The sequence below is a fragment of the Schistocerca cancellata genome, chromosome 11 (assembly GCF_023864275.1).
Source record: "Schistocerca cancellata isolate TAMUIC-IGC-003103 chromosome 11, iqSchCanc2.1, whole genome shotgun sequence".
In the NCBI taxonomy this organism is placed as follows: domain Eukaryota; kingdom Metazoa; phylum Arthropoda; class Insecta; order Orthoptera; family Acrididae; genus Schistocerca; species Schistocerca cancellata.
Window position 1 is genome coordinate 163,829,208 of NC_064636.1, and position 13,867 is coordinate 163,843,074.

At 45.1% G+C, this 13,867-nt stretch overlaps 2 protein-coding genes across 3 annotated transcripts in view; both read right to left on the reverse strand.

Annotated features, from left to right (window-relative positions):
• Window positions 1–13,867, reverse strand: part of LOC126108506 (uncharacterized) — a 369,053-nt gene that overhangs the window by 160,526 nt on the left and 194,660 nt on the right. The gene's annotated exons all lie outside the window — the stretch shown is intronic.
• The window catches only part of LOC126108505 (coatomer subunit beta'), a 174,399-nt gene that overhangs the window by 147,872 nt on the left and 12,660 nt on the right, over window positions 1–13,867 (reverse strand). For both annotated transcript variants that reach the window (XM_049913771.1, XM_049913772.1), the window contains exon 3: window positions 3,936–4,128. In XM_049913771.1, the coding sequence (XP_049769728.1) occupies window positions 3,936–4,128 (193 nt within the window). The remainder of the gene's footprint in view (window positions 1–3,935; window positions 4,129–13,867) is intronic.

The following is a 13,867-nucleotide window of genomic DNA, read 5'->3' on the forward strand; positions in this document are numbered from 1 at the left end:
CTATTAAAAGCATCTTGCATTGACGTCAGCACTTAATTTCGAGCTTCTGTGAAACATAGCCAGTCTTGAAGATTTTGCATTCTGTTGAATTTGGCGTGCTTTTTTCATTGCTTCTGGAACAGTGTTCTGATGTGTTTTGTGTACCATGGTGGATCAGTCCCGTCTCTTCTTAACTTATGTGGTATGAATCTATCTATTACTGTCAATACTGTATCTTTGAACACAACAATTACAGTCAGTTTAACACGATTTATTTCATTTGTAAGACATTTTAGTCAGGATTTATTTTCCTTCTTGTTCCACCTTATCACCACCATCATCATGCTCTAAACCTGATTAAAGGCTGGTAAAGTTTTTACCTGGTACTCTAATATGTGAGCAGTGACCGAATTTCTCATTACAACCCACTTAGTAAATCATTAAATTCTCTCATATGCAAATAAAATACTGATCTGTTTCAGAATCAAGTAATGTTTTTTGGAGGACAATACTTCCACTTTTGAATGTTACCTTAACTTAAAAAGCAGCATTAATGTTTGTTCACAGTATCCATACACTTAAGAGAACTTTTATTCCAAACCTGTTCAAATACAGCAAGAGTCTAAGATGACAGAAATTGGTGCTTTTTTTCTTCCTGTGTTTCACAAAACTGCCAAAGTTTAAGGAGAGAAATTGACTGTTGTAGTGACTAGTTCATAGTTTCTCGCATATCCCTCGCACTATAGTTCAATTCTTTTATCTTGGCGGCTCGCGCATGCCCGCCTAGACGCGGGAGATTGCTGCGTTGCCAGTTGCACATGACGCACGCGCCAAGAGAAGCAGCGCCATAGTATAGCATAGTTTGCAAGCTTACGTTTAGGGGGGAGCGCGCAGTTCATGAAGTAAAGCCACCACGGCCGCATTAACCCTTTCGCTGCTACAAAGACGTGCTCCCTGCATTCCGCACTGTGGGCGATTTTGTCACTGCACTGCTCGCCTGTGCAGACACATTGTGTTCCGACTGCTTTGACACTCTTTTATCATTCGATTCCACAAAAACTATTTGGCTCAAAAATTAGATTTTTACCTATCTCTTTGACTGATACCTTCCCCCCATAAATGACTTAATTTTGTTTCGATGTTCAACGCAGTTATTATGCAGCATTATATATAGTAAACCATTGCACAAAATTTTGAAGAGTTTGCAGAGGTAAAATCCATAGAGTATACTTTCCGGATGGTCGATTTTAGTTGCCACAATGTTGAGAATGAAATGTGGACAAGATACCTATATATTTCATTTAATTTAAGTACCACATAAGTGTCGTATGTAATATTCAGAAATATTACATCTTTCGCGACTGTAACGAAACTTTTACTTACACTAGGCACGTTTGGCTTTATTTTAAAGCACTTCAATCAATCAAAAGGAAGTAGACAAAATACATTAAACAAAACTGTGGACTTACAAAAACATTAGGACTTGAATATACCGTCTGTCAGTGAAGTGCTCAGAGGTATGTCAAATATAATTGTGTGTGTGGCACACACAAACAGCATTTATTTGCTAAAACACTGATGAGCCAACACAAACGTAGAATATTGTGCTACCGCAGCACAAAACTACGAAAGGTGACTTGGTAATGGAGGACACAAAATACAGTCCTCTTATGATGCTTCAAAAGAGAGAAACGCGTCTGGTCTAAATAAGTCGCTTATTACAGTTGCAGAAGAGGGATATATTTCAATACCATTGGTAAAACTGCGACTGTGGAACAAAAACAAGAAATAGAACATGAATGGCTCAAAAATGGTTCAAATGGCTCTGAGCACTATGGGACTTAACATCTATGGTCATCAGTCCCCTAGAACTTAGAACTACTTAAACCTAACTAACCTAAGGACAGCACACAACACCCAGTCATCACGAGGCAGAGAAAATCCCTGACCCCGCCGGGATTCGAACCCGGGAACCCGGGTGTGGGAAGCGAGAACGCTACCGCACGACCACGAGCTGCGGACAGAACATGAATACCATTGTGTATGTGCCATACCTTTCACCGATGGAAGTGCTTTAAAATAAAGCCAAACGCGCCCTGTGTAAATAAAACTTTTATTACAGTCGCGAAAGACGGAATATTTCTCAATATTACATATGACACCTATGTGGTACTTAATTTAAATGAGATATTGTTATACAGTAAATATTATATGAAATTTAGGTATCTTTTCCACATTTCATTCTCAACATTGTGGCAACTAAAATCGACTATACGGAAAGTATACGCTATGGACTTTTACCTCTGCAAACTCTTCAAAATTTCGTGCAATGGTTTACTACATTTAATGCTGCACGTCAAAACAAAATTAAGTCATTTATGGGGGGAAGGTATCAGTCAAGAAGACGTGTAAAAATCAAATTTTTTGGCCAAATAGTTTTTGTGAAATCGAATGATAAGTGTGTCAAAGCAGTGGGAACACCATGTGTCTGCACAGGCGAGAAGTGCAGTGATGACAAAATCGCGCACAGCGCGGAATGCGGGGAGCACGTGTCTGCAGCAGCTAAAAAGTTAATGAAGAGGCAAATCACTAAAAATTACATTCAAACGAATAAAATATGTGAAGTAAGGCACTCCAATATTGTTTCTAAATAAAGAAAATATTAAGCATCGCACAAGGTTTGAACTCGTAACCTTTCACTTGGCAACCCAACACCTTAACCGTTCCACTACATCGGCTCATCGAATACTTGAAATCCATAAGGACTCTAACACCTGACGTAACTACTTATAAACACTGTTGGTATGACTATGAATTACTCACGCTTCGACGAAGTACAATAGGAAATAAACAATTACCGCTGTTCTTTATTGTGAAAAAGCAGTTCGTGAGATTGAAACAAACACCTTTTCGTGCTTTCACATGAATTAAGAGTCTTATTGCTTGTTTGGTTTAATTAATTAATAGAATATGAAGCAATTGGTATAAAGAATGCTTTTTCCAAACTTTCTATAAAAGAAAGTCTGCTATCAAGACATTGCTTTTGTTCTATTACTTTATTTATGACTAAACGTTTCTAAAACGGAAGACTCTCGTCCGTGCTCTGCACTGAAGTCGAGATCTGGCAACGTTGTTCTCTGTTCATTGGCTGACTGTGTTTTGTGACGTCAGATGCGCAGAACGAACCTAAACTCGGCCGCCAAGATATATGACGCGCACTTTAGTACCGCACGAGTCAAACGTCGCACAATTGTTCGAGCAACATCGATACTATTTCGAGCACTTCGGCGTACGGGAATTTCTAAGCCTGTCGGAATGAGAGTGTCTCTTGTCTGGCCCTGCCCTTCTGAATTCTTCAAAATAAATATCCAAAGGTTCATCTGTAAATAAAAGATGATCCTCTATTAAACAACATAAAAATTTTTGCCTCAGTAGTAATAGTTTAATCTGCAAATATAAGACGACCCTGTATTTTTCAAATGATGAACTTAGAAAAAAACCTTGTCTTATAATTGGGTAAATATGGCACTATTCTGAACTGTCAAGTTGACACTCACTCACATCCAGAGTTGCAATATTATAGTTCATGTTCTCATACAATCTACTGTTTGCCCAAGAAGGTTATTGTATTATGTGTGAAAAATACATTGCACACATCTTTATGAGAAGTGTCATCTCATTTATTTGCAAATATGGTTGGTTACTGTGCTAAATTCTTGCCTTTCAGCAGATACTGCAAAATTTGGAGAAGAAATCCACAAATTGATGCAGCCACAGTCAATAAAAAGTGGGCATAATAATATTTACAACTCCTGTCTGAGACAAAATCTAAACTTAGAGAATAACCAATGAGGAAAGTACAAAGGTCACTAGTGCTCGATAAACGAGCGTAATGTGAGAGTCTGCAAGATTGAGTCTAAAATTATTTTCTCCTGTGTACACTGGGCGTCACTCACCACTGCTGGTCAGGACGTACGGCTGTGTGGGGTGCACGGCGATGCAGCGCAGGTAATCGGTATGCGCCTCAAATGCGTGCGCTCGCTCCAGCGTGTTGTAGTTGAACACGCGCACCTGCATGTCGTCCGAACCCGTCACCACCCAGTTCTTGCGGGGCACGAACTTTGCGGCGCGGACGGGCAGGTCGCAAACCTGTAGGCGGCAGTCGACACGGCACAATTACATTATTTATTTAGTGCGTAGCATGCGGCAGGTACACAGACAGAGGAGAGAGAATTATCGAACTGATGGTCACACATAACTAAAAAGAGCAGTGAGTCTCCAGCATAGTTTGGAAATCCACATTTTTCAGTCACTCGCCACCTTTTGGTGTCACACAGTTGAAATCACTTTCCATTATAAACAGATAAACTTCATAAAATATGAGCAAGGGGGGAAATGTTAATAAACCCCAAGAGACATCACACTACGAACATATGACACCACCTCCAATTTTGCTAACAGTCTTAAGCTGATGAGAAGACAGTCCACAAGTTCAGCTACGTCATAGCTATTTGGAGCCGTTCGTTCATACAATCGCTTAGATCTGTGGCTACTAATTGACAATATTCTTGCCATGTCTGCAATCAGATCATGTAACAAACAAAACTGGGTGTATCAAAAAAGACTTTAGGATGTGAAAACTCATACTGTCTGATGGTATAACTTTACAGCAAAATGCGTTAATGTCTTTAGCTAAATAGATTCAATGTGATTTCTGTCGGTTATATGACACATTGTAGTTGTGAGCTCTGCTACAAAAGTGCTAGTACGGATGGAACGAGACAGGATCCTTTACGAATCCCCAAAAGAAAAAGTCAAGAGGTGTCAGGTCTAGTAAACGTGGGGACCACGCAATAATAGTTCAATTCATTTATCTTGTCGGTTCGCGCATGCCCGTCCAGATGCGGGAGATTGCTGCGTTGCCAGTTGCATGCGCCAAGGAAAGTAGCGCCATAGTATAGTACAGTTCGCAAACTTACGTTTAGGGAGGAGCGCGCAGTTTACGAAGTAAAGCCACCACGGCCGCATTAACCCTTTCGCTGCTAGAGAGACGTGCTCCCCGCATTCCGTGCTGTGCGATTTTGTCATCACCGCACTGCTCGCCTGTGCAGACACATGGTGTTCCGACTGCTTTGACACGCTTACCATTTGATTTCACAATAACTATTTGGCCCAAAAATCTGTTTTTTACACATCTTCTTGACTGATACCTTCCCTCCATAAATGACTTAATTTTGTTTCAATGTTCAACGCAGTTATTGTGCAGCATTAGATGTAGTAAACCATTGCACGAAATTTTGAAGAGTTTGCAGAGGTAAAAGTCCATAGCGTATACTTTCCGTATGGTCGACACTAGTTGCCAATAGAAATTTCATAAAATTACATTCAAACAAATAAAACTCATGAAGTAATACACTTTGATATTGTTTTTAAATAAAGAAAATATTAAGCACCGAACAAGGTTTGAACTCAGAGCCTTCCACTTAACAGTCATACACTTTAACCATTACGCTATCGCAGCTCGCCGATTAAAACATTCCCAGAGGACTTTAAAATATAACGCAAAATACCGACAAACACTGTTGGTATGACTATGAATTACTCACGTTTCGTCAAAGTACAATAGGAAATAACAATTACCGCTGTTCTTTATTGCGAAAAAGCGGTTAGTGAGAATGATACGAATACCTTTCCTTGCTACCGCCTGAATTAGGGGGCTTATTGCTTGTTTGGCTTAATTAATAGAATATGAAGCAACTGGTATAAAGAAGGCTTTTTCCAAACTTTCTAAAAAGAAAGTCTGCGATCAAGACACTGCTTTCGTTCAATTACTTTATTTATGACTGAATGTTTCTAAAACTGAAGACACTCGTCCGTGCTCTGCGCTGCAGTCGAGCTCTGTTCATTGGCTGACTGTGGTTTGTGACGTCAGATGCGCAGAACAAACCTAAACTCGGCCACCGTCGTAAATGACGCGCACTTTAACACACCTCGGCCGATCCACTTGCTCGGAAAGCAGACTTTTAGGAAATCCTGGATGTCAGAGAGGTAGTGTGCCTAGGCCAAGTAGGCCTATCGGGCTGATGTTTTAGCCCAGTCATCGAAGACTAAAAAACGTCAACTAGGGGGAAAACTGTGTAGCTGCAAATTTGTGCACCGAGCTAGGAAAGTGTGTCCTGAACAACATACTAAAAATCCTGACTGGTGAGGTATGTGTTACTCAGTGTGTGTGTGTGTGTGTGTGTGTGTGTGTGTGTGTGTGTGTGGAGGGGGGGGGGGTTGGTGGTCGGCAATTAAAGGTCTTTTTTTTATGTTTCTCTTGAATAATTTGAGAACCGTGGCTTCTAAGTGAAAATGTTTTCAAGTACAAATTTAACTACATTACATACCCTACAATAATTTCTGCACTGCTGGCAACGGAAGAATAGCACATTATTAAAAGTACTGTTTTAATGGTGTAAAATTAACGTTTATTTTTAAATCAAGTTGATGAGAAACAAATATAAATTGTGTGTAGCACGTCTAAGAGCAGTAGGACCATATTAAGGGATAAACTGCCTTCCAGAGGCATACCAAGGTGTAGCGGGGGACGTGTGGGGTGAAAGTGCAAGGGAAGGTAAGTTGCTGTGTTGTACCCGTGCACTTCTCTCCACCACTGGTATGTAAACAGATCAGCAAGCAGGTGGTTCACCACTACGTCACATGAAGCAACCGAATGGTGTCACACAAAGTTATATCGAGCCACCACATCACACCTTACAAATCAAAGGTGCACAGACATGACCTGGCGATATTTATTTCCTCACGAACTGCATTAACATTATACTGAATGCGGATATGATTTGCCAATAAAACTAGCCTAACAAACATACAAAAATAAAAACTACTTACGTGTTTGGGATAAACCTTTATTATTTTTCAACACGGTCTCCTTTTAGACTTACACACATCGTCCAACGCTGTTCTAATTTGTTGGTCCCTTCTGATTAACAGGAATTGTCCAAGTCTCCAAAATAGCTATTAGTTGCTGCAAACACCTCGTTTGAATAAAATCATTGTCCTGCCAGCCATTTCTCCAAATTTGGGAACAAATAGTAATCCGAGGGAGCCATGTCTGGAGAATAGGGGGGGGATGTGAAACGAGTTGGAATCATGCTTCCAATTATTTTGCGACCACAACTGCTGAGGTGTGTGCTGGTGCACTGTCGAGATGGAAAAGGACTTTTTGCATTCCAATCGCCGGTGTTTTCCTTGCAGCTCGGTTTTCAAACGGTCCAATAATGATGAATAATATTCACCTGTAACAGTTTTACCCTTTTCCAATACTCAATGAGCATTATCCCTTGCGAATCCCAACCATAACCTTTCCGGCAGAAGGACTGGTCTTCGCCTTTTTTGGTGCAGATTCTCCCTTGGTAACCCATTGTTTAGATTGTTCTTTGGTCTCAGGAGTACAGTAATGTATCCGTGTTTCATCCACAGTGACAAAACTATGCTTAAAGTACTACAGATTTTTCCTGAACAGCTGTAAACCATCCTTGCAACACTTCACACGATTCCATTTTTGGTCAAGCATGTAATCGCGGAACCCATCTTGCAGATAGCTTTCTCATGTCCAAATGTTTATGCAAAATATTATGTAACCGTTCATTCGAGATGCCCACAGCATCAGCAATCTAACGCACCTTAACTCTTCTGTCATCCATCACCCTATCACGGATTTTATCAATGATTTCTGGAATCGTAACCTCCACAGGGCATCCAGAATGTTCAGCATCACTTGTGCTCATATAGCGACTCCAAAAATTTTGAAACCACTTATAGACTGTTCTAATCGAAGGTGCAGAGTCACAGTGATGTTTATCAAGCTTCTCTTTAATCTCCTGGGGCACTTTGCCTTTCATAAAGTAATGTTTAATCAACACACGACATTCTTCTTTGCCTATTTTTTGACAATCACTCGACTTCCTCGATTCACAAAAATGCCAAACACAAAGAAATAGACCAATATGGCTGAAACTTTGTGTGCGTTATTTCCGAAGATGCTACTAACTAAACATGACCTCGATATGCACCATCTCTCGGACTTTCCACGGACTTTTCAAATGCCCCTCGTACATGGATGGACTAGATTAATTTCTGTGCACTATTCAACACTGCTAGAGGGGAAACGAATCCTTAGTCATCCTGCATGGAAGCTATAATTTTCTTCCCGGAAAGGCAACTTTCCCCATAACAAGCACTGCTCGGTTTTCAGTTTAAAGTCAGGGTATATCTCCCAAGCATTTCCTGTTCAGCTCTTTCATGTGGGTACACAAAATAATTTCACTGAGTATTTATTTGAGTATTTATTTGAAGTATTTAAACGAACTACTATGCAAAAAAGGTCAACAACTGGAGCCGTCAACTATATACCGCACTGAAAAGACTGCCACAAATGTAAAACACTGTCTATTCAACAATTGTGATTTCGTTGTCTACACCATCAATGGCTGGAATACTTTTTGCAGCTTAAAGGAATTAAATGCATCACCCCAGACTCATCACTCCCAACATCTGAAGAGAGCCAGGTGGTAAAGGACAGGTTTTCATTCAAATGGGCAAAATCTCAATTTTTATAGCATTTTTGGAAACATATACGTATCAAGAATGTTGAGATGAAAAAGTTTATTAATCCATGCATTACATAAGTTTCTACAGCCCATTGTTCAAAGCAGTGTCACAGCCATTGTGGGACGCTCTTAGCCAGACACGCCGACTTGTGTAGAAAACTAGCTGTGCCTTGAAGCATGTTCACAACACAATTTATATTGCAGTACGCACGCAAATATTTGCCGAAAAAGCTTATGTGCAACAAGTGCAGGCTGCTGAAAATTGCACATCCAGCTCAGCCAGATCGGCTTTTCTTGCCGAGAAGAACAAGGAAATTGCTCTCCAGGAACAAATGAAGTTCAAAGAAAGGTCAATATACCGTCCTGGAATTGCAGACAAAACATAAGTAACGAAAACACTTTTTTTGGTCAAAGCGTAATATCTGGACTGCCATATTGGATGAGCCATTTTGAACTTTGAAAATCTAGTTTCAGATTTGTGTTCAGAGAGACAAAAATTATACGACATGTAGTTTTTATGCAGACTGGACTAGTAAGACATATAAAAGTTCTCCCTAAACTTTAAATAGGTTTTTCTCGACAATCAATTTTTCAGAACTGCGTGCAGCATAACATAAAAGCGGTTCAACCTATTAACTTGTACTTTTGACCCCTGAAAAGCAAATACTTTTCTTTGGAGCTTACACCTATTTACTTATTTACACAGTTTACACCCACATTGGAGCACTAAAATCAAACATAATACAACAGAGTCTGCAATGATTTAGTTTAGGTCTTGTTGTTGTTGTTGTTGTTGTTGTTGTTGTGGTCCTCAGTCCCGAGACTGGTTTGGTTGGTCGGTTTGTGGGATTAAAGGGACCAGACTGCGACGGTCATCGGTCCCTTTTTCCAAAAAAAAAAAAAAATTATAACCACCCAAAGAGAATAAATACGAACAACAGGAAAGACGTCAGACGACACAGGACAAGAAATACTCCGATAGAGATCAGACAAAACAAATTAAAATCACACAGAGTGTGACGGTGGTTGGCCGACCGTAGAAATAAAAAAGGAAAAGCCAACCACTTAAAACACATTAAAAAATCAGTTCAAAACCGGAGGCCGAAGGCCAGAATCCACACAACACAATAAGATAAAACAGAAACACTTAGATTAAATGATAAAAACCCCCTGCCCGAATAAAACGTAAAACTAAGCCAGCCATAGCAGGGTCATCAGATAAAAGGGCAGGGAGCGTTTCAGGCAGTGCGAACGTCTGCCTGAGCACAGCTAAAAGCGGACACTCCAATAAAATGTGCACCACAGAGAGAACGGAGCCGCAGCGACACAGAGGTGGGTCCTCACGGCGCAATAAGTGGCCGTGTGTCCGCCGAGTGTGCCCAATGCGCAGCCGGCAGAGGACAACAGACTCCTGGCGGGAGACCCGAATGGACGACCGCCACACAGTCGTCGACGCCTCAATACGACCGAGTTTGTTCGGTACGGGCAGGTTGCGCCATTCGGCGTCCCAGAATTCGAAAATTTTGCGGCGTAATAGGGCCCGCAAATCGGTCGCCGGGAGGCCGATGTCCAGGGTGGGTTCACTAGTGGCCCGTTTGGCCAGGCGGTCAATACGTTCGTTGCCCGGGATACCGACGTGACCGGGGGTCCACACGAAGACCACAGAGCGGCCGTGACGCGCGAGAGTATGCGGGGACTCGTGGATAGCCATCACCGGACGGGAACAAGGGAAACACTGGTCGAGAGCTCGAAAACCGCTCGGGGAATCGCTACAGATAACAAAGGACTCACCTGAGCAGGAGCAGATATACTCTAGGGCACGACAGATGGCGACTAGCTCAGCAGTGTAAACGCTGCAGCCATCCGGCAAGGAACATTGTTCGGAACGGTCCCCTAGAGTTAGCGCATACCCGACACGACCAGCAACCGTCGAACAGTCAGTGTAAACAATTCCAGAGCCCTGATACGTGGCCAGGATGAAATAAAAGCGGAGGCGGAAGGCCTCTGGAGGGTCCGAGTCCTTCGAGCCCTGAGCCGAGTCGAGCCGAAGGCGAGGGCGAGGAACACACCACGGGGGTGTACACAGAGGTGCCCGGAAAGGAGGTGGAACAGGGAAAAACCCGAGCCCGGAGAGAAGCTCCTTGACGCGTACGGCGATCGGACAACCCGACCGGGGCCGACGGTCTGGCAGATGGACGACTGACTGCGGGAACAGGACACAGTAATTTGGATGCCCGGGCAAGCTAAAAACATGGGCAGCATAAGCAGCCAGTAATTGTTGGCGTCGTAACCGCAGTGGAGGGACACCTGCCTCCACTAGTATGCTGTCCACCGGGCTGGTGCGGAAAGCACCAGTGGCAAGGCGTATCCCGCTGTGGAGGATCGGGTCCAGCACCCGCAACGCAGATGGGGATGCTGAGCCATAAGCCAGGCTCCCATAATCCAGACGAGACTGGATTAACGCCTGGTATAGCCGGAACAGGATAGATCGGTCGGCGCCCCAGCGGGTGTGGCTCAGGCATCTCAGAGCATTGAGATGCCGCCAACACGCCTGTTTGAGCTGCCGGATATGAGGCAGGCAAGTCAACCGGGCATCGAAAACCACCCCCAAAAACCTGTGTGATTCCACCACTGAAAGAAGTTCACCGTTAAGAGAAAGCTGCGGCTCCGGGTGGACAGTATGTCGCCGGCAGAAATGCATAACGTAGGTCTTGGCTGCCGAAAACTGGAACCCATGGGCTACAGCCCAAGACTGTGCCTTGCGGATAGCGCCCTGTAGCTGACGTTCAACAGCTGCAATGCCAGTAGAGCTGTAGTAAAGGCAGAAGTCGTCAGCATACAGGGAAGCGGAGACAGAATTTCCCACGGCCGCAGCGAGCCCGTTAATGGCTATTAAAAACAGGCAGACACTTAAAACAGAACCCTGTGGCACACCGGTCTCCTGGACGTGGGAGGAACTATATGAGGCCGCAACTTGCACGCGGAAGGTACGATACGACAGAAAATTGCGGATAAAAATCGGCAGAGGACCCCGAAGACCCCATCCGTGAAGCGTAGAAAGGATGTGATGACGCCATGTCGTATCGTACGCCTTCCGCATGTCGAAAAAGACAGCGACCAGGTGCTGACGACGGGCAAAGGCAGTACGGATGGCCGACTCCAGGCTCACCAGATCGTCGGTGGCGGAGCGGCCTTTACGGAACCCACCCTGAGACGGAGGCAGAAGGCCCCGAGACTCCAGTACACAATTCAAGCGCCGGCTCACCATCCGTTCGAGAAGCTTGCAAGGAACGTTGGTGAGGCTAATGGGGCGGTAGCTGTCCACCTCCAAAGGGCTCTTGCCCGGTTTCAAAACGGGGATGACAATGCTTTCCCGCCATTGTGACGGAAACTCACCCTCGACCCAGAGACGGTTGTAAAGGTCGAGGAGGCGTCGCTTGCAGTCCACCGAAAGGTGTTTCAGCATCTGACAGTGGATGCGATCGGGCCCGGGAGCGGTATCAGGGCAAGCGGCAAGGGCACTGTGAAATTCCCACTCACTGAACGGAGCATTGTAGGATTCAGAAGTGTGGGTGCAAAAAGAAAGGCTCCGATGTTCCATCCGCTCTTTAATGGAGCGGAAGGCCTGGGGGTAATTCGCAGAAGCGGAACTCATAGCAAAACGCTCTCCTAAGCGGTTTGCAATGACGTCGGAGTCAGTACAAACTGCTCCATTCAGTGAGAGCGCAGGGATGCTGACAGGGGTCCAATAGCCGTAGACGCGTCGAACCTTGGCCCAGACCTGCGATGGAGTGACATGGAGGCCAATGGTGGACACATACCGCTCCCAGCACTCCTTCTCGCCTTGGCGGATAATGAGGTGGGCCTGCGCACGCAGCTGTTTGAAGGCGATAAGGTGGTCTACGGAGGGATGTCGTTTGTGACGCTGGAGCGCCCGCTGGCGATCTTTAATCACTTCAGCGGAGCTCAGCTAGATGGTGGAAGAAACCGCTGCAGTTCCACTGGAGGATGGTATTGTCCATGGCGGAGAAAGGCGTGACGGGACTGGGAAGGCAGATTACGCCGCTGGGTCACCTGCTGCCTCTGATTGAGCACCTGTGCTAGTGCTATCCATGGCGTCTGAGGGACCGGCGAGAAGGTTGCGGTGGGGTGGCTGCCACCGCGAATTCCTTGGGCTTAGAGCTCTTCTTCTTTGATTTCTCACGCTGCTCCTTGGGTTTAACTCGCCGGGAGGGCTGCACCGATTCAGTCTCCGGGACTGAGGAGGATCGTGAAGCCCTTCGACCAGCTGATTGCGGGCACTTACGCCACTGTCGGTCGTCAGCCTTCCCACTGGTGGAAACCTGGGAAGGGAGGGACCCAAGGGACCCCTTGCGAGTGTGAGAAGCCGAAGAAGTTGGACACTTCTCCGGCTTAGAAGCAGGGACGGACGTCCCTGATGGGGGAGGGGGGGGGGGGGGGGGGGGGATGGTGTTGCCCCTGAGGTAGGTGGCGCAGGAGCAACCCGGTGGGTAGAGCCCCCCCACTGGCAAGGGGGCAGGAGGAGTTGTACCAATCAGCGATCCGTCCGAAAGTCGTGAAACAGATGGGGCGAGCACAGTTGTTGTAGCAGCGGCGTAGGATGATGTCATTCTCACGGGATGTAATCGGTCGTATTTCCGTTTGGCCTCAGTATAAGTCAGTCAGTCCAGGGTCTTATATTCCATGATTTTGCGTTCTTTCTGGAAGATTCTGCAGTCTGGCAAGCAAGGTGAATGGTGCTCCCCGCAGTTGACACAGATGGGAGGCGGGGCACATGGAGTATCGGGATGAGACGGGCGTCCGCAATCTCGACATGTGAGGCTGGAAGTGCAGCGGGAAGACATATGGCCGAACTTCCAGCACTTGAAGCACGGCATCGGGGAAGGAATATAGGGCCTGACGTCACATCGGTAGACCATCACCTTGACCTTTTCCGGTAGACCATCACCTTGACCTTTTCCGGTAACGTATCACCCTCGAAGGCCAAGATGAAGGCACCGGTAGCTATCTGATTTTTTTTCGGACCCCGATGAACGCGCTGGACGAAATGTACACCTCTGCGCTCTAAGTTGGCGCGCAGCTCGTCATCAGACTGCAAAAGAAGGTCCTTATGGTAAATAACTCCTTGGACCATATTTAAACTCTTATGCGGTGTGATCGTAACAGCAACATCCCCCAACTTGTCTCAAGCACGAAACCGTCGTGACTGGGCAGAGGACGCCGTTTGTATCAGTACTGACCCAGAGCGCATTTTG